Source organism: Coniosporium apollinis (genome assembly GCF_000281105.1).
Source record: "Coniosporium apollinis CBS 100218 chromosome Unknown supercont1.19, whole genome shotgun sequence".
Classification (NCBI taxonomy): domain Eukaryota; kingdom Fungi; phylum Ascomycota; class Dothideomycetes; genus Coniosporium; species Coniosporium apollinis.
This window is the reverse complement of record NW_006913281.1, coordinates 437,113-456,823: the sequence shown is the minus strand read 5'-3', so window position 1 is coordinate 456,823 and position 19,711 is coordinate 437,113. Positions and strand designations below refer to the sequence as shown.

At 56.1% G+C, this 19,711-nt stretch overlaps 6 protein-coding genes across 6 annotated transcripts; 3 read left to right on the top strand and 3 right to left on the bottom strand.

Moving 5' to 3' along the window:
* Positions 1 to 408: 408 nt before the first annotated feature.
* On the top strand, positions 409 to 2,273 carry W97_04458 (uncharacterized protein; the record flags this gene model as incomplete). Its single annotated transcript, XM_007782348.1, has 2 exons — positions 409 to 875; positions 932 to 2,273. The coding sequence occupies 2 exons, from the start codon at positions 409 to 411 to the stop codon at positions 2,271 to 2,273; spliced, it is 1,809 nt and encodes a 602-aa protein (XP_007780538.1).
* A 934-nt stretch (positions 2,274 to 3,207) lies between these two features.
* On the top strand, positions 3,208 to 5,060 carry W97_04457 (uncharacterized protein; the record flags this gene model as incomplete). Its single annotated transcript, XM_007782347.1, has 3 exons — positions 3,208 to 3,700; positions 3,762 to 3,845; positions 3,955 to 5,060. The coding sequence occupies 3 exons, from the start codon at positions 3,208 to 3,210 to the stop codon at positions 5,058 to 5,060; spliced, it is 1,683 nt and encodes a 560-aa protein (XP_007780537.1).
* Positions 5,061 to 7,958: 2,898 nt separating this feature from the next.
* Positions 7,959 to 9,496, bottom strand: W97_04456 (uncharacterized protein; the record flags this gene model as incomplete). Its single annotated transcript, XM_007782346.1, has 2 exons — positions 7,959 to 9,178; positions 9,262 to 9,496. The coding sequence occupies 2 exons, from the start codon at positions 9,494 to 9,496 to the stop codon at positions 7,959 to 7,961; spliced, it is 1,455 nt and encodes a 484-aa protein (XP_007780536.1).
* A 398-nt stretch (positions 9,497 to 9,894) lies between these two features.
* W97_04455 (uncharacterized protein) lies at positions 9,895 to 11,545 on the top strand (the record flags this gene model as incomplete). The annotated part of the gene is made up of 3 exons (XM_007782345.1): positions 9,895 to 10,269; positions 10,322 to 10,820; positions 10,866 to 11,545. The coding sequence occupies 3 exons, from the start codon at positions 9,895 to 9,897 to the stop codon at positions 11,543 to 11,545; spliced, it is 1,554 nt and encodes a 517-aa protein (XP_007780535.1).
* Positions 11,546 to 12,011: 466 nt separating this feature from the next.
* W97_04454 (uncharacterized protein) lies at positions 12,012 to 16,853 on the bottom strand (the record flags this gene model as incomplete). Its single annotated transcript, XM_007782344.1, has 2 exons — positions 12,012 to 14,684; positions 14,739 to 16,853. 2 exons carry the CDS (start codon positions 16,851 to 16,853, stop codon positions 12,012 to 12,014), a joined length of 4,788 nt encoding a protein of 1,595 aa, XP_007780534.1.
* A 642-nt stretch (positions 16,854 to 17,495) lies between these two features.
* On the bottom strand, positions 17,496 to 19,320 carry W97_04453 (uncharacterized protein; the record flags this gene model as incomplete). Its single annotated transcript, XM_007782343.1, has 4 exons — positions 17,496 to 18,368; positions 18,418 to 18,730; positions 18,778 to 19,136; positions 19,195 to 19,320. 4 exons carry the CDS (start codon positions 19,318 to 19,320, stop codon positions 17,496 to 17,498), a joined length of 1,671 nt encoding a protein of 556 aa, XP_007780533.1.
* Positions 19,321 to 19,711: the final 391 nt, after the last annotated feature.

The following is a 19,711-nucleotide window of genomic DNA, read 5'->3' as shown; positions in this document are numbered from 1 at the left end:
CAATCTGACTTCAAAACTTAGGTTGGAGGACATCGTCACAGAAGGTACATTGACTCCTCGGTCGCTCACAGTTGCGGTCAATTCATGAGTTGATGCGGGACGCTTGCACGTGACCGTGATTATCTTTTCGGCGACACTCAATTAGGCGGGCTGTGCAGCACGCCGCGCGTATGCTCGCATTCGTATAACCGCATTCGTATCCAGCTCTACGGCAGCTCGCTTTCATCGGCTGCTTCAAGCACTATTCAATGTTAAATATTGGCAAGCTTCCCTGCTTCTTTTTCACTTCTTCTCCTTCGCTCTCCTTCAGACTGTCAATCCCGCTATACCAGCGTTAAGATAACGAACCACGACCTTTCGCCAGAAAATAAATAAAGAACAGAGACAGGAGAAAGAAAAGATTTCAGCATGGTTCAATTACTTCGTCTTTTGGCGTTTCCTTTTGACACCCTCGCCGTTCCAAAATGCAAGTCCACACCATACGATTCCAACTGGCCATCCGAAGGCGAGTGGGTAGCTCTCAACAAGTCAATTGATGGCACGCTTGTTAAGACCATTCCGGTCGCCTCTTCTTGCTGGCCCGGAAACCCCTTCAACTCCTCAGTATCTTGCGAGGTGGTGAAAGCGAACTGGCCACTTGCCGCGTTTCACTCAGAGCTTCCAGAATCTATCGACTATCCCATCTATGCTAATAACTCTTGCTTGCCTCCTGGAGCTGCTGGTTACGATGAGAAGAGGGGATGCAGTCTCGGTGGCTTGCCGGAATACGTTGTCAATGCGACGAGCGAGCAGCACGTGGCGACGGCCATGAAGTGGGCTTCCCAACGCCACATCCGGATTGCCGTTAAGGGAACGGGCCATGATCTGAACGGTCGGTAAGTTCAAGCAGTGCCTTCGTGCGCGGTAAAGGAATTTGCTAAGCCATGACTAGATCCAGCGGAGCATATTCTATATCAATCTGGACTCGCAACTTCAACAAGATTGAGCATAATGCCTCTTGGTCGTTGCTGAACGGTGAAAAGGAAAATGTTCTCATCGCCGGCAGTGGAAATGTGTGGGGGGACCTCTACGGCGCAGCTGCGGAGCAAGGCAGAGTTGTTGTTGGCGGTAACGACGAGACAGTAGGCCTCGGCGGCTTCATCCAGGGCGGAGGTCATGGGCCACTGACAAGCACTTACGGCCTTGCCACGCACCAGGTCCTCCAAGCAACGGTCGTTACCACAGAAGGTAGGATCCTCGTCGCCAACGATAGGCAAAACCAAGACCTCTTCTGGGCTGTTCGCGGCGGCGGTGCAGGCCAGTATGGAGTCATTACTGAATACGTTCTCAAAACCCACCCACCGCCCGAGCTTGTGACAGTAGGCACTCTCCAGATTGCACCTCGCACCGATAGTGGTAGCCTTAGCACAAATGCGACGTGGGACGCCGCTGCAACCCTCCTCAGCAGTATTCCAGACCTCATGGACTCAGGGTTGGCAGGTGTCACGATGCTGGGGACGGGGAGGAGCGCCATGTCGCTTTACCCGTCCCTGAAGGAGCCACCATCCGGAGTGGTGATGAACCAGATGTTCTTCGGCTACAACATTACTCCTGCCGCCATGGCTCTCCTCGTCGACCCGGTCATCACCCACATCCGCTCGCACAGCAACAATAGCAAGTTGGCCATCACCTGGGCCGAGCCTGCTATCTACCGGAATTATACCTCCTTTTCCAAGGTCATATCTGGAACGAGCAACGTCGCCGGGGGTGGGGCCTTGATGTCCACTCGGCTGCTCGGTCGTGCTGAGCTCTCTGAACTTTCGCAGCACAAGCTTGCCAACTTCCTGCAAAAGGCTTTGCGGGCGCAGAACGAATCCGACGGCACCCTTGCGATCGTTGGCCTCCAAGGCGGCCCCGGTACTGCAAGGATTTCTGAGTCCAGGTGGGGCAGCGTCAATCCGGCCTATCGTTCCGCCTACGTCCATTTCATCAGCATGGGCGCGTCGATCGATCTCACCAGACCCAAAGAGGGTTTGGCGGCGGCGGCAGATTGGCTTGAGGAGAACAAAGAGGCCTTGTTCAGAGAGTGGGCGCCGAACACCGGAGCTTACATAAATGAGGCGAATCCTTTTAACAGCCACTGGAAGCAGGATATTTACGGAGTGCATTATGAAAAGTTACTCGAGACTAAGAAGAGATACGACCCGAGCGAGAGCTTGTATATTCTTAACGGTGTTGGAAGTGATCGGTGGGACTATGACCTGGATAGCGGCAAGCTCTGCCAGATATTATAATAGAGTACGCTGATCTTGCGGTAAGTACAGACTCAAGGATAGAAGAGTATGGATGGCCATTACCGCAGCAGTCTGTCCAACCCTAATTGTGGCGTAAGAAGTCAATAGCCCACTATTGTCGCATCCCGAGCGGAAAGTGCGTGAAACCGTTCGAAGTTGGGCGGAGTTTGGTTGTCTGGCCGCCCAAAAAGCGCCCTGGCTAAGGCTCTTCCGGCTAAGGCTCTCCCTAATAGGGAGTTTCAACATCTGAGGCGAGACGCGATCCGGGATCTTCAAGTTCAGTCTCTCCAGAAGGTGCATGGCGCGGAACAGCGACGATGCTCGCCTTCGAGTGCTTGGCGCATGCTCGAAACCGTCGTGTCGATTCCTCTGCCATCCGGTATCCAGTGCCCTCTTCCTGAGCTGCTTGAAAGCCCACACCGGCACTGTTTGGTCCTCGTCAATGCCTGCTCTTCTCATTACTTTTTCTTGTTCGCGGCATTTATCTTGACCTCGGCTACAGTCCTACCTCGTTTTCGAACGTCATTCCAGGTGAGAGAGAAGTATATGCAGCTGGCTTAACTAGACGATGGATTCTCGCTGTCACTGCACACACACTATGGAAGGACTTGGACTTGATTTGATGGATATTTAGAAGCTCAATATCCTCGTCACTGGCATACTCTCAATCCCGACCTTCGGCAAGCTTAGCGATTGTGCTAGATGCGTGCATTGCGGGAGTCTATCGGGCAGCGCCGACAAATTTGCTGTTTAACACGTGGCTTGCGCACCCGTTGCGGATTGAAATCGTCAATGCGGGCAAAGTGTCTTGGTGTTGAAAGGTAGATGGAGGGAAGATTGGCGAGGGGAGGAACACCGAGCCCTCCCCAAAACGGCGTGCACCTCAGCGCTCGTCTCGCCGCCACCATGCCCGAGCAATTGAGCTCCGTACACAATGCTTCTCCTTGCTCTTCATCTCATGTGGGCGGCTCTTACCAGCGCGACGTGCTACGAACCGTCCGTGGCCCATCCGCTGCCCGAGTACGACGCCGATGACGTGCTGCTGAAGCGCGTCTTCGCCTTCATTGACACGGCTCTCACCACCACGGCCGCCGCCCCCGAATACGCATCCACGTCCTTCTCGGTCGAAGTCACCTCGTCGAAGGAGTCGCTGTGGTCCTACCACCACACGGCGCGCGTGCGCAACGCGTCGCGACACGACATCCCCGAGGTCAACGGCGACGCCTTATACCGCATTGCGAGCGTCACCAAGTCGTTCACGGTCCTTGGTGTGTTGTACCAGCATGTGGCGGGCAATTTGAGTCTCGATGACTCGATCGACACGTACATTGAGGAATTGAAGGGCGAGCAGGAGGGCACCATCCCGTGGAAGGATATCACCCTGCGGACTCTGGCCAGCCAGCTGAGCGGCATCCCGAGCGACTTTAGTCCGCCTGGAGACAAGAAATGCTACACTTTTGCAGGTAAAGTTGCTGACCCCCCTTCCAGTCGCCCAGAGCGATCTCATCAACCGCCCTTTCGACTTCCCCTACACCCCTGAGGAGCTGGGCTTCCCACCCGCTTCGCGGGACGGTTTGCTGCAGTGCGACGAATATGCCCCTAACTACGAGCCGCACTGCGAGTAGAAGGGTGAGCCTATGAGAGGCATCTACTATAGACTTGCTAACGGTCAATCCTGCAGATCTCATGAAATCTGTTAAGTCGAGAGCCCCCGTCTTCGCACCGAACCAGAAGTCCACCTACTCGAACTTGGCATTCGAGCTCCTCGGTCTCGCCATCGAGAATGCCACCAACCAGACATACGAGTCGTACATCAACGACGCCATCTTCAAGCCTCTGAACATGACGAAGAGCAGCCTGTCGAAGCCACCAGACAGCGCTGGCATTATTCCGTTCGAGCCGCATTACTGGGGCGTTGATGTGGGTATCCAGAGTCCTACGGGAGGAATCTATAGCTCTACGACCGATCTATCGAAATATCTGCGGTACATCTTGACCCACTACAATGGCATCACGAGTGCTGCGAACTGGGCACATCCTGCGTCTCCATCGCGGGGACTGAATTCATTCTACGGTATGCCCTGGGAGATTTATCAGACGGACCGTATCCTCCAGAAATCTAGGCGGACAGTCAGATTCATTACCAAGGCTGGCGGTCTTCCGGGCTATAGTTCCATCATCATGACGGTCCCCGAATATGACCTTGGTATCACCATCCTCCTAGCTGCCAACAACGACATCTTCGGTAAGATTCAGGAGTTGGTGACAGTTGAGGTTGTCCGTGCCGCTGAGCAAATTGCCATTCAACAACTCCAGAAACGGTACACTGGCACTTTTGCGTCAGCTGAGCCTGATTTGAACTCTTCAGTGACCCTCGTGGCTGATCACCGGGGCCTGGTGGTTATTGAATTCATCTCAAACTCTACCGACTTCACCAATTCTGACCTCATGAAATATATTGGGGCGCCTAGAGACGGGCGATACTACGTTCAATTGGTACCGACTCTCTTACACCGCGACGAAAAGGCAAAACTGGGTGAATTGTGGCGCTTCGTGGTCACCGCAGAGCGGAAGAATGGTGACCAAGATATATGGGACGACTTTTGCATCACAAACATCGAGTCACCGACTTATGCCAACGTGCCTATCAACGAGGTCGCTTTTTGGAATGGGAAAGGGAAGGCTTTCGATACTCTCGAGCTTTCCGCATTCAGGACGAACTTGTCCCGAACAGACGACAGCAAGACCGAGCTAAAGCCCGAGTACCAAATCGTTATGGAGTTGTAGTCCAAAAACAGTATGCCAAGACTCCTTCTCCAGTCGTCTCCTTTGCCCCGCCCCTGTGGAAGGATCTCATAATAGTCGCGTATATACCAATGCCTCCTGTACGTCGGCAAATGATCCATGTTGAACTAAACATTCCTGCACTTCGTCGTCTTCCAGAATCACTTATTTATGAATTCACATCTATGTATCCGCAGCGCTTACATACGCACATATCCATAACCACTCCGCAAATTTCTGGTATGGCGTTGTCCGACGTTGCAACGATCTCTACATTCCAGATTGGATCCGAGGTCAAACCCTATACCGATATTGGCAAGGCAGATCCGACCAGATTCTAGGTGGAGACCACTCATGTTAAATGTTCGGGTCGTACTCTTCTTCTATACGCACCCCGCTCTCTCATCCAATCGATTCTTGCCATTAAAGTCCGCGGCATTGGGTACGTCTGTCTCTTCACACAGGGCAACTGGTGCTGAGTTCAAGGTTGCTTCAGCATGGCGTGATGGCGGTTCTCAGCCGATCGATCACTGCGTGGATTACTCTTTCGCTGGCATATTTCATAGCTAGCGACAGGTATCCACATTGCTACAACGAACCATTGAGAAGTAACCAAGTATGCCGAATGGGATTTGATCCAGCGAAACGCGCTGCGGCTCTAGATGCGGCAACGACCATAGCGGTGAAATTGGTGGAGTATGAAGAACCCACTGTGTGCAACAGCTATATTGTCCCTCCGCAGCCACCGCATCGGCGCTGAATGATTAGGTCTTCCGAAATATGACTGATGGAGTGAAGCACCCCATGGTGTTGATCCTCCCCAGGAGTTCACTTCGCCGACTTGGGCGTGTTCTCCTCCGCGACGTCGTTTCCGAACCCGATCACCATATCCTCAGCCTTTGATGATGAGCTCGTTGAAGAGGTAGGTCTCACCATTGGGGCAGAAGCACGAGCATTCGCGAACGCAGGACGCGCTGGCCTTGATTTCTGGACACCAAACATCAATCCATTCAATGACCCCCCGTGGGGACGAGGCCTAGAGACATCCGACGAGGATCCCTTATAGATTTCAAACTACGTTAAACGTCTTTTGAAAGGCATGGAATGGGCGCGTCAAGATCCAGAGCTCATGGAAAGTCGTCAGATTGTGGCAACATGCAAGCACTTCGCTGCCTACGACTTGGAGCGCTGGAATCTCGGTGCGGTGCTATGGTTCCGCGCAGCATCGCGGCAGCATTTTCCGGATGTCCTTTTGGCATCGTAGAGGCCATGCGTGACACCACTTTAGCAAAGGTATCAGGAATGTGGAGGTCGGATCGCCAGCTGTCGCGGTGCGGTAGCGACTGTGACTCGCACCCTTCTAGGCATTGTATGGGATGGTGGATGCGACATTACTTCAAAGTCAATGCACATGGTTGGTAAATGTCATCTACCCTGTTTACAAACGCACCAAATTCAAATAGCCAACTCCTAGATTTGCAGCGCCCTTCCGTCCACACAAGTGCTGGCACGCTCTCCTATGACCCGTAATCACGCCTTCTGCTACTGCTATCTTCTACTATCCGGATCCCTTCCTGCTCCCAGTAGGCCGAATCGTGGAATCACAGGGGTTGCTTATCCGGCTTCTTTGAACACAACCGGCGTGTTGACTGTTGGCACCGCGTTTAGAAAGCGTATGGCGTTAAGAAAAATTTCCTCGTCTCAGATATCGCCTTCTTCCAACGTCTTGTCTTCGAGATTCCTTGCGGTGTCTCAGAGTACACTGTGTCTGTGTGGACCGTGGTGCGTCATGTTGATTTTCATCTGGCCATTGTGCTCGACTGAGCAGGTTCGACATCGTGATAGGATCCTAGCGAAGGAAGTTTCTTCATACGATCCGATCTGCGCGCACTTCGGCGTACATGACCATCTGGACGGCGCTGAAACGAGTTTTTTGTTGCACCAACTAAGCCAGGAGATGGGGGCGCCGGGTCGCGTGTACGTTGAGATATCCGTTCGCTCCTGCGCACGGCCACCTCAGGTGGTCCTTGTTCTTCTATTTGCCCTGCATCATTCGCATGACCCTTAAGCGGCTATACTCCATCGCGAGTGGGTGCTCCGCTTCTGATCGAGTGGACGTCTTCTCCTCTGGCCAGACTTGGATACTTTCGAAGGTTGGACCTGACTGAGCGGTGGCCGTTCCCTGGCGGGTTTTTCCTTTGCGTCGAGTGCTCTTCTCCGCCACACTCGATGGAGAAACTTTGCGCGCGGGTCTATTTGGTGATGGCTTCGAATATGGTAGGACGGCCTGGTCCTGGTCCTGGTCCTGGTGGTCGCCGTTGAACTGGCTGTCCTGACTGGATGGTGCATATTTCGCAGCGACATTTACTACAAGGGGTAATAATACCGGCCTTGCAGATACCTGATAGGTATCCAGATACCCTACTACTAACCCACCAATTCAAAGCTTATGTAAGCGGACAGGATGCCTAGTATTCTTTGACCATGGCCGTATGTGCTAGAAAGAATCAAACTTTTTAGTACCTGTGTCCATTATTAGCAGAAGGCTGCGTTAGTCGCGTATGCTTCTTTTCGCATCAGTTCTTCGCGCTGGGACGAGTCAACATTGAACAATCATAATACATGAGCGACACTCCAGCAAAGCGGTGATGTTTTCCGAGCTTTACGCTTGCCAGAATGGCTATCTGACATACTGATTGCTCATGAGTAACTAGAAGTACAATGCGCTCCTCTATTGTACAAACCACGAAGGCGCAGCCCACAGAAGGGTCACCCTATAAGTCCAAAAAGCGTCTACCAAGGATGCTCCGCAACACCATGCATAACGGAAACCCAACGCGAGTCCGTACCCAGCCAACGACTCCATATTTGCGACTGTAGAAATGCGCGAAATCTTTCTGCTCACTTTTCCTCTTCAATAGCCATCCTCTTTGCATCCCTCCGCTCGTTCATGCCCCCCGCCATCTTCTTCCCAATCTCATAGCTGCTGATCATGATCGCACACGCCGGCGCGACCTTCAGACATCTGGCGGCCCATCCCTTGAACAAGCCACCCATGCCCTGCTCTTTAAAGATGTGCCACAAAAACCGCGGCATGCTCCTGTCCTCGGGCCTGACATGTTTCTTATCCACCCCCCTGTCCCTCCTCTCCGCCCCCGAATGCTTCAGCACTTGCTGCCTCGTCTTCCCGACATCAAACGGCGTCGTCACAAACGCCGCCACAGCCCCACTGACCGCGCCCGCAACAAACGAGTCCACAAGCGTAGCCGTATGGTCCTCCTTCTCCCTACTCCTGCTCCTCCGCCGATGCCTCTCTCTCGAGTCCCCCGCGCCATTCGGGAGAAATCCAATCTCGCTGCTCCTTCCCCGTGCCCGCTCCCGCGCATCAGTGAGCACGTTCCGGCCGGACTCGTAGCCCCACCAGTAGATGGCCGAGAAGGGCACGTCGCGCCACAGCGTGAGGCTGAGACCGCGCCACAGGGAGCGGAAGCCCTGCGCGTGCACCATGTCGCGCAGGCCGTCGAGCGTCTCGCGGAAGAGCCCCGAGGCCGTCTGCGCGTTGTGCGCGGCCTGCATGCGCGTGCGGAACATCTCGATCGGGCTCACGGCGACGGCGGCGAGGATGCGGGCCGTGGAGCCCGCGGCTAGGGGTGCGTAGACGGGGGAGATGTTGTTGTGGAGCGGCGAGGCGGGCGAGGTGCGCAGCCAGTCGTAGCCGGCGAAGTAGATTACGTTTGCTGGGACGGCCATTGCGAGGGTGGGGGACAGGCCGCGCCATAGGGTGCGGGTGCCCTCGTTCTGGGCGATCTTGCGCAGGCCGTCGAAGGTCGAGGTGAAGGTCTTTCGTTGGGCTTCTTCGGCCGCGCAGTCCGCGGCCAGCGAGGAGGCGGGCGTCGAGGCGATGGCTACGCTGTCGGCGGCCACGCAGTAGGGGGCGTTGTTGTTCACCCAGAAGACTTCGCGGCAGCAGGAGGAGATGCCTAGGTTTGGGGGGAGGTTGGAGAAGGAGGTTGTGCCTAGGGTGGAGGGTAGTGTGCGGATGTGGGGGCGCGGTCGGGAGGAGGCGTCTGAGGGATGTGCTTGGGATTGAAGACGGACGCGGACGACATCTAGAGGAGTGACTGCATGTCGTTGTTAGCACGCTGCTCACCTCATGCTATGCAGCGGCGCTGAAAAGGGAAGCATAGAGGGATTCAGGCCATACCTAGGAGAGAAGTGAGGATGCTCCCAGAGACGGCGGAAAGCATCTTTTGCGATATCGAAACCTGGTCTGGGACATCCAAGTCGACGGTTTCGTCCTCTATCTCAGCGGATGCCATTGCGATATGGCGTTCCTTGGTTGCTATTCTGTCGTGTCGCTGGCCACTGTTTTCTTGCGATCCTCGGCCGTCGTCAGAGGCGGGAGCTGACCCCTCCTCCATTGCTGCTGAGTATGACATGGTCCTGGGTGAGCGGCAGCTGTGGTAGGATGGGTTGACAGTATTTTCCGGCACTATCACCGCGTTAGAAGAGCCATTGTCGAAGCGGTGCAGGAGTGGTAGAAGGGTCAGGCTAGGCTCTATGATCCCATCGTCGCCGTCATACCCCGGAAGCTCAAATTTCTTAGCGCGGCCTCGGTAGGCGGCTTCTTTATCTGATCCGGCCTGTGTCCGGTCCGATGACGGACCAGCGCATATCCGCCAGACATCGCTCTACAGTCATACCAGCAGCAGTCGAACCGCGCAGCGGGCCTTGCATCGTTGACTCTGTGAACCCCCTCAAAGACTGATAGCATTTATAGAAACACGCGTAGACGCTCTAGGCCAACCTTGAACCACCAACCCACCTGTGCCGCAGTATGGACCCTACCGAAGCAGAGCTCGAGTCTTTCAGACAACAGTGGCGGAAAGAAGTGACCGCCAGAACAAGGCCGCAAGTCCCGGCGCCAGCTGAGCTAGAGGCATCGTCAAACGTAGCAAACAGCCAGAAGAAGAGCAAGGCGCCAGCAGCCCGAGCCGCTCAGCCAGACGACGACGAGGGATCCGACACGGAACCCGAAACACACCATGGGCTGCAAGACAGAGAGTCAGGACGACGGGTTGGAGACGTCGGGGCTGTGCCAAGTTCAAGCAAACAGCCCGTATCAGCCCTAGAACACTACGAGAAGGCGGTGGAGAAGGAGACACAGGGCAGCCTAGGGGACAGCGTGAGCCTGTATCGGAAAGCGTTCAGGGTAGCTAGTGTCTATCTTTCTTGCTGGAGGATACGGCTGAAACTGTACATAGTTGGACGAGAAAGTACACGAGAGATACAAAGCCAAGCATTTTCCGCCGTCCGCCTTCCCTTCGAAGCCTACAAACGTCAACCCCTCCAACGCCCCCGTAACGGTGCCCAACCCTGCCCACCACTCATTCCATGGTCCCCCTTCCTCGTTGTCAGACCTGATCGACGAGTTCGCCCACCTCTCCATCCAGGGTCAAGGGCCTCCGACTGACCTCTCGCCTGCGCCGCCCTGCCCGATCGCCGCGATTCCGGAAGAAATCCTGGTCGAGATTCTCCTCTATAACGCAATATTCGACGTCGCCTCCTTCGTGCGCCTCGCCCAGGTCTGCAAGCGCCTCGCCTACCTCGTCCTCACCGAAGACCGCATATGGCGGCGCATCGCCCTGGGCCACGAGTTCGGCTTCGGGGCCATGCACTACCGGTACGCGTGCACCATCAGGGGCAAGCCCTTACTCGACGACGGTCTATGCGGTCAGATGCTGGGCACATCCGACTCCGACCGTGACCCCGACCCGGACCTCGCCCTCGCCCTCCACTCCGACACAGACGCCCCCCACCCCGGCACCCCCTCCGCCCTCACCGCCGCCACAGCCGCCGCCCTAATCCCGCGCCCCTACCCGACCTACCGGGCCCTGTTCCACTCGCGCCCGCGCATCCGCTTCAACGGCTGCTACATCAGCACAGTGAACTACACGCGCCCGGGGGCCTCGAGCCCCACCCAGCTGACCTGGAACTCCCCCGTGCTGATCGTGACGTACTACCGCTACCTGCGCTTCTTCCGCGACGGCACCGTCGTCTCGCTGCTCACGACCGCCGAGCCCGCCGAGGTGGTGCCGGTGCTGCGGAAGGAGAATGTGGCACTGGTGCCGGGCCAGGTTGGGGTCGGGCCTATGAGGGATGCGCTGCCGGGCCGGTGGCGGCTTTCGGGCCCGGCTTCGCGTAAGCGCTTGGGGACCAGCGAGGCTGGCGAAGACGGGGACGCGGAGAAGGATGAGGTGGAGGAGGAGGGGATGCTGCATGTCGAGACGGAGGGTGTGACGCCCAAGTATCTGTATAAGATGCAGCTGCAGGTTGGGAGCGCTGGGAGGGGGGCAAGGAACAACAAACTCATGTGGAAGGGGTATTGGAGCTATAATCGGCTGACGGATGATTGGGGGGAGTTTGGGCTGAAGAATGATAGGGCGTTTTATTGGAGTCGGGTTAAGAGTTATGGGATGGGGTTGTAGGGGCTGGGGCTTCGAAGAGGGGGGCAGCTTGTTTGGGACGGCTGGGTCTGGGTGGTGATTGAGTTGGAGCTAGAGTTGTAGATAGCACGCTGTTATACTCATGTGATGGTTCTTATTCCAGCTTAGCTTCTCAATATTGAGAATTCCAATGCGGCGCCCGCGTTAACGAGAGAACTTGTTAGGAAGGAATGAAGGGAAACGGCGGATGGAGAAAGCCGCCCTACCAATGCAGTGACATAGATTCCGCGGTTTGGGATCCAACCAATTCAGAGAAATCTAGCAAAGTACACCTAAACAAAGCGAATGCAACGAAAAACCTGACACGCAATATGCTATATTCCAAGACCTTATTCTACGGCTCTTTTATCCCCCCAACACGCCAGGACGTCTTTTTTTACGCAGCCCACTTTATCGCAACACCAGCTCTCACGTGCCCTGTCAAAGACCCAAGCAATGAAATCTTATCCTACACCCCACCCTCGTCACTCTCCGCTAAACTCCCCCTCCGCCTCTCCCTCTCCCGCTCCAACAGCGCCCTCAACTCCTCGTTCTCCAGCCTCCCCTCCTCCAGCCGCTTCCTCGCCCCACTCCTATCCAGCAGCCTCGCCTCCCTCTCCGCCTTCAGCCTCCGCTCCAGCTCCCTGAGGCGATGGAGCCACCGCTTCTCGCTCGGCTGGAGGGGCGCACTATACAGCTGTTGCTGCTGCTCTCCGCCCTGGTGTTGCTGGTGCTGGTGCTGCAAAACCTCAACCGCGCTTGTCGAATGCGTGCGCAGGAGCTGCGGGCCTATACTCGCTCTAGCGGGGCTCCTGGCCGCGCTCTCTGGGTGGAGCGTCTCGGCGCGCTCCATGCCCGGCCGCGGTGCCGCAGTCTGGCGCTGGAACTGGAGCTCGGCTTTCAGCAGCTTGTTCTCGCCCTTCAGCTTCACTACCTCGGAGGTCTCGGACGTGCGCGACGAGCTGCGGCTCGCGGAAGGCCGTTTGGCGGCAGCGCCGCCACTCGCGACGGCTTTCTCGAGCGCGTCCATGCGCTTGGAGCGCACATCCAGCGCGTGCTCCAGGTTCTGGTACTCCCGCCACAGCTCCTTCTCGATGCCGCGGATGCGCTGCCTGAAGCCGCCGATGAGGCTCTCGACCGTCTTGACGGCCAGGATGACGTTCTTGCTGAAGCCCGGGAGGTTTTTGGCGATGAGCTCGAGGCTGGGCAGCTCGCCGGCGACGAGGCTGTTGGCCTGTGCCCACTCCGCGCCGCAGAGCGTGGACAGTCGGTTCCATAGCGCGAGGAGCAGGTTGTGCCGCTCGAGGAGCTGATCGCGGTACTGCTGCTCCAGCTGCGCGAGTTTGCGCCGGTCGTGGCTGCGTGCTGTTTCGAGCTCTGCGACGCGGGTTTCGTGCTGTGTGATGGTACGGGCGGTGGATTGGTGGCTGCGGAGGGATTGCTCGTGTTGGTGGCGGTCTTGTTTGCGGGCTTGGCGCTCTTTGTCGAGCAGTTCGGAGAGGCGGCGCGTGTCGAGGGCGGCGTTTTCGAGGAGGGTGTCACGGTCCTTGAGGAACCGGTTTTTCTCGGCGAGATCGTGGCGTGCAGTGTCGAGCTGCTGGACAGTGGTGTCGAGATCAAGCTGCAGCTTGCGGATGTCCTGAACGTGCTTAAGAATAATGTACTTGGTGGAGGGGATGTTAGCGGTATCTACCTTGAGGAAGCCGGCTTTGGTGCCGTCAAGACTGCCAAGTGCCTCTCGCAGGCTGTTTTCCAGATCATCGAGCCTGTCTTTCCATGTCGTTGCCTCGACTTCTTTGGATGAGAGGTTCTTCCTCAGTCGGCGAACTTCATCCTTCGACTTCTGTGCTTGCATGTTGAGTTCAGTGAGCATCTTCTGCACCTCACCTTTCTCGTGACTCTCGAGCGCCTCGCGCTGCCGCTTCTCGATCGCGTACTGCTGCTCAAGCTCGTACAGCTTCTCCTTCTCGTCCTGAACGTTGGACTGAGCAGCATTAAGAGCAGCTTCGAGTTCGCCGATCTTGATCTTGTCGCCTTCCTGCTCCTCGCGTAAGAAAGCTATCTCGCCTTGGCTGGACTCGGACTGAATCTCGAGCCGCTGGTTCTTAGCTAGAGCCTCCTGCAGACGCTTGTCCAGCGCATCGAGCTCCCGGTTGGCGTCTTCGATATCTTGCTCCAAGCTCTGGATCTTGCGTTGGCTCGCGTCTCGATCATCCTCGAGCGCTATCAGGCTCTCACTGACATTTCTCATCTCGGCTTGGAGGGCGGTGAAGTCTTCGGTACGATTCTCTAAGTCCGTCCCCATGCGGTTGAGTTCAGATTCCTTCTGGTCTATCTCGTTTTCGAGCTTCGCGATGATGTCTTCTGCTTCCACTCGCAGATTGTCGTACTCCGCTTCCTTCTCCTGCAGCGATAGTAATGCTTCGTCACGCTCTGCTTGCAATGCCCGCAGGTCCTCTGTGGTCAGATCTCTCTCGGCTTTCAGCGCTCGCACCTCGTTCTCAGTTTGTGTGAGAAGATCCAGATGCGCATTCAGCTCTTGTTCCAGTTGCTGATTGAGTAGCTTTGTCTGCGCGAGATCGTCCCGCAGAGCGGCTTGCTTGTTCTCATATTCCTCACGCTCTGCGTCGCTGATCTGGGTTTGTTGGGTGATGCGTGTAGCGCCGCTAGCCCGTGAGAGAGATCGTTGGTGGGTGCGTGATACTGAGCGCTCGAGGATGCTGTCGCCAGCGACTGACCGCACTCCGTCACCTCTCCGCTGTGCGAGCTTCAGGTCTTCGATCTCCTGCTGCAGTCTCTCCTTGTCTCGGCGTTGGGTTGTCAGCATAGACACTTGTGCGCCCAGCTTGCGCTGCAACTCGTCATTCTCGTGCTTTAGTTGGTCAACGAAAGTGAAGCTGGAAGTGCTAACGGCGCCATTACGCTCGTGAGCCTGCTCAGACCCTTCGGACTGAGACTTCGTAGTAAACGATGTACGCTGGTTTCGCTTGCTGATGTGGAAAATATTCCGCACGTGGTTGGTGGTAGTCGTTGACATGGTCTCACTCTTCAGCCGGATCAGTTCTTCCCGCAGCTTCTGGTTGTCCTCATCAGCTTGCTCTCGACGAGCCGTCTCCGCCTCTAGCAGGTCACGCAGCATATCCTGTGTGCGCATTAGTCCATCTTTGTATATATATCGCGCCATTGGGCTGTTTACCATGGCTTCGCTGGCACCGGCGCTGGGTTCTGAGCCCCTGCGATCGCCCATGCTCTTGACATATTCAGCCATCCGCCGCTTCTCAACTTCCTTTGCCAGGCTCTCTTCGCGAAGCTTTTCTATCTCCACCTCGGAGTGTTGCAGCATCTCTCGTAAGTACGTAATCTCTTCCTCCATTCCTTCAGCGCGCGAAGAGTGGTTACTCTTTTGGTCTTCAGATCCGCTAGTCGCTTGAGCTGCGGCCAAACCGTCCTCCTGCGCCTTGAGCTTGCGCTCCAGGTCCCGCACTGTCCGCCGCAAAAACTGGTTCTCCTTTTTCTCGTTGGCAAGATCAGTCTGTAGTTGCACATTCTTGTTGATCATGTCTTTGACGCCCTCATCAGACCGGTTCTGCAGCGCTTGATCCAGGAAATGGATTTTGAGCTTCAGATCGAAGTTCTCCTTACTTAGCTTGTCTATCTTGCTATTTTGCTCCTTCAGGGTTAGATTGTTCTTCCGTTGCTGGAAGGAAAGAGCCATTGACTCTGTCGTAGAAGGTCGAGGCCCGTGCCTCTCCCTATATTCCCTTGCAATTGTGTCAGGAACCTGGATGTTTTGCACATGCTGCGCGATAATTGTATCCGTCGGACCCGTCGCAACTGAGCTCGCCAAACGTGGGGTTGCAGGCGGCGAAGCGGAGCGCGGCTTTCCCTCCTCTGCAAGCGTTTCAAGCGTTGTCTCATGTTGTAACCCTGTCGGCAAGGAGAGTCCTGTTCGTTCGAACGATGGCGATTCACTCCATCCGGACACGGATGATGCAATGCTGCCTAGACTCGGTAATCGTGAGAGGCCGTAAGTTGGACGACGTTCACTGGAACTAGGTGCAGCGCCGCCTGTTTGTAACGCATAGTCGGCCCCCAGTGTCGCATCACTCTCTCCTGACATTTCTGACCTGTTTGTAAAGGACGAGGTTGAGGATCGCTGGCTAGTTTGGCGGTTTCTTAGGTAGCTAGGGCGCTTCGCTGGACGTGTAGGAGGTTGTCCCGATATTCTTGGCGTAGGCGCGCTGTCATGTGCCGTTGGTGATTGTTCAGATGGAAGAGGTGAAGAAGAAGTCACTGCCTGTAGGGCGGATGAAGAGGCTTTGACTGTTGATGCTCGCGAGATGGGGCGCGAATTTGAAGAGTGAGCATCCCCATCAGCTGACTCGGGTCGCGGTGTTTCACTCTTAGTAGGAGATTGGCCATGGGAATTCACTGCCACTACGTGTATCGCTCGAGACAACGTCCGCTCAGCAGCAGCAGCCGCGGGTGAAGATGGTGGCTCCTGCGCCGGTGGCTGCCCATCCTCCACTCTTGACTCACGGTCGGCTCCGTCTTCGCTCTGCGCTTCATGGTCATATTTGTACGGTGCCGGTGTTTGGTAAGCGTCGGAAGGGGTCGGTGCGGCGTCTGAATTATCGAGCGGCATGCTATCCGACTGACTCCTCGGTACACTCTGAGTTCCATCTTTCTCCTTCGGCTGCGAGCCTGGCCTTGCGCCGCCTAAGGACCCTCCAAAGACGTAGGTATCGTCTGCGCCAACAACACCCCCCACCAGCGCTCCGGGAGAGACCTCCGGAAGGAAGCTCGACTCCACATCCATCAGCTTTCGCTTCATCTCCCGCTCCATCAATGCGCTCCCGTCGCTCTGTATGTTACTATGGGCCAGCTCGCTAGACTCCAGCAGGAAACTGCCATCGCTGTCTAGGGGTAGAGGGGGCAGATCCGAGTCCGGTAGGTCGAACGTGCGCACGTCCTCGTCTTGAGCCATCTTCGGTCCATCCGGCGGATACGGGCTCTGTACTGTATCGTTGCGTGTGGTGCCGTGCGATTCAAGCGCTCCGCCTGCTGTCAGCGGCCTGGACTTGCTCGACCCCGGACTCGGTTGGATTTTGGGCGCTCCTCGAAGCAATGACGCGTCGCTATTGGATCGGATGTGTCTCAGTTTCTCGATGCTGTGTATGGAGGAGAGGGTCTGCGGTCGTTTGGGGGGGAAGGCGCGGGTTGCAGTCGCGTGTTGGTAGGTGACGCTTGTTGTTGCTGTGTTTGCGAGTGACGAAGTTCGGCGCTGGGAGGGCGACAGGGGCTCAGTCATGTCTGTTGCAGGCTGCCGTCAATGGCGATGCTGCGTGTTCGTGTCCTGCCCTCATTTGAGCAGAGGGATGCCTGCCGATTGTTATGGGGCGCGGCCGTCATGCATAACAAGTCGGTCCCAAGCAGCCCAGGGCTTGCTGCGGGTGAACGACAGGGGCACCAGACAGCCCTGCCATGCGCGCCAAGACATGACCATCGATCTCCAAACGCCTGTCTCGCAACCCGTCATATCATTGGTATAATACGAAGGTACTTGGGTACATGGGTACACAGGTACCTAGGTAGGCCGTACCCGGCTTGTAAAACTCAATGGCACAGCCTGTAAGGCTTAACGCATGCTGTTGCGACCGACTGTAGCAACCTGGGACCTTAAAAAAGTTCCTCATGTTTTGCAGAATCGCTGCATCAATGTTGAGGTACCCTGCAAGCCTGTGTGGTATGTGTGTGTACAGACGCTGCCCCTATCTACTTAGCTGCATTACCAGCTCGTGCGTGGGAACAGTTGTCCCATATGAGCATGTGATTGCTTTCTCACGGGGCATAACGCATATGCCGTTGAGCCTCTGCCACTCATAATCATAACCATGCCAGATCGTTCCTCATGACTTACGCCGGCCCATCCTCACCTCGTTCCCATCGCTGTCTAGAAGTACAACGCCTTCTGCCACCACAAACACCGCTCGTTAGCCGTGCGATCAATGCCGTCCGTAATCCCAGTGACGTTCAAGTTGACGATGCTCGCCTCCGGGCCATACAGATCGAACATCGGAACTCCCTCAACGCCCTCCGCGCTCGGCCGTCCCGTCGCCGCAAAGCTGGTGATGAACTCCTGCAGGACCAGCGCCACTGTCTGGTTGACCACACTCCTGCTCGGCCCGTTATAATAGGTGTATGCTACGTCCTGGCCGTGCAGCGCAGGCGGGACGGCAAAGAAGTATGCATATGTCTCGTTGCCGTACGCGCGGCCGAGGTAGTTGGAGTTACAGGTGAAGACCTGCTCGGAAAGAGTCTTCGACACACGGCCGATCTGGTCCGTGTAGCCCTCAGATCCGTCGAATACGGGAGGGTAGAGCGTGTTGGTGATGTACTCGATGACGTCGTTCGTCGCAGAAGGTATATTACGACGTATGTAAGCTTCGTAGGCTGTATCGTTTGTGATGAACGGGCTGGTGAAGAGGAGACCTTCGTTGGCATTGTGACCGACCATGACGCGGACCCGGCGGTCGAAGTTGCCGTGCAGTAGGCTGACACCCGGGAGGGCGGGGACGAAGTCACCGTCGACGGTTGGACCGTAAGTGAAGGTACCGTAGGGCGAGCGGCCGACTTGGATGAGGTTTGCAGTTATCAGAGCCTCGGAGGGAAGCTCGCGGGCTTCCTGGATGGTGGAGACGTTGAGCAAGGCGAGGAAGGCGTTTAGTTGCTGCTCCTGCTGGTAGTTGCTGGTTTGTGGCGCCCATCCGGGTGACTGAGGGATTGCTTGCTGGAAGGGCACTGAGCCATTTTTGCCACCATAAGCCTGTTCAAGTCAGTATGGAATACTCCAAACGCTCAAGAATAGAGCGTACTGTCATCTGATGCATAATAGAGCCTCCTCCGGCAGATTCCCCTATAACAGTCACGCGGTTCGGATCGCCGCCAAAGAGGTGGATGTTATCTTGTACCCACTCCAGCGCCAACCGCTGGTCGTGCAGTCCTGCGTTCGCGGTACCGTTCGACTGGAGACTTGGGCCAGATAGCCACCCGAATGCGCCGAGACGGTAGTTCATAGCAACATATATGACTCCTTCAGCCGTGCTGTTTTCGCCTCGCGCGAGCAAACCAGCGGGATTGCCCGCGGCCGATTTGCTGCCTCCGGTATAGCCACCACCATAGATCCACCTGTAAAATTCAGCAACTGTCCGAACTAGCTGGGCAGTAATGCTTACACCAGTACCGGCGCACCAAATCCGTGTCCGGCATTGCCCAAAACCTCTTCTGGTACCACGACATCCAAAAACAGGCAATCTTCAGACGTCCTCGGATCTTGCGGGGGGAGGCTCGTCGACCCGGAGGAATTGCTACTCGAAGACGTTCCATTGAATGGTATACCGGCCAGGTAGGCCGGCACGAACTGGGCGGCAATCGAAGACCACGCCCCAGCCGCCTGTGGGCAGATCCGCCCGACACTGCCGGTCTGGACTTCTGATCTGTTGACTGCGGGAGGCTGAGGTGCGGCGAAGCGCAGGTTGCCGAGCGGTGGAGCAGCAAAGCGGATATTCGAGAAGTTGTAGAAGCGGCCAGTATCCTACTTGCAGTCAGTATTTCCGCAGTCTTCGTCATGTTCTGAGCGATTGACAACGTACGTTGTAGTAGGCAGCTTGATGAAGCTCATACCCTAGGTCAACAGTGGGAAGAGAGTCATTCTGCTGCGCAGTTGCAAGACCGAGCAGCGACACGCTTGCCAGCAACTGCAGGCCGTAGGCGCGCATTTTGACAGCAGCAGAAAGGGCTCAGAATGCAGCAATGAAGTACAGTGGCAAGGAAACGGAGCTGTAGCAGCAAAAGAAGCTGGGCTTACCTACCTAAAGTACCCCGGAGCTATCCGGTGCTCCCCAGAATCCTACCTACTTACAATGCACCAAACATGGCACTGCGGTCGCCAATATCCCTCCCACCGGTGATGTCAGCATCATGCTCTATCTCAGGATCGGTCAGGGCCCCGCTGGCTCAAGATGGCAAGAACGCACATTGGCCACAGAACGGCGCTTGACCTCGGGGCCGGCCTGAAGGGCATTCCGGTACCTGGTTGACAAAGTGTTAAGCACTTTTAGTGCCTTTAGCACCAGCGTCTATCGATTTTCAATGCGGAGAACCTTGGAC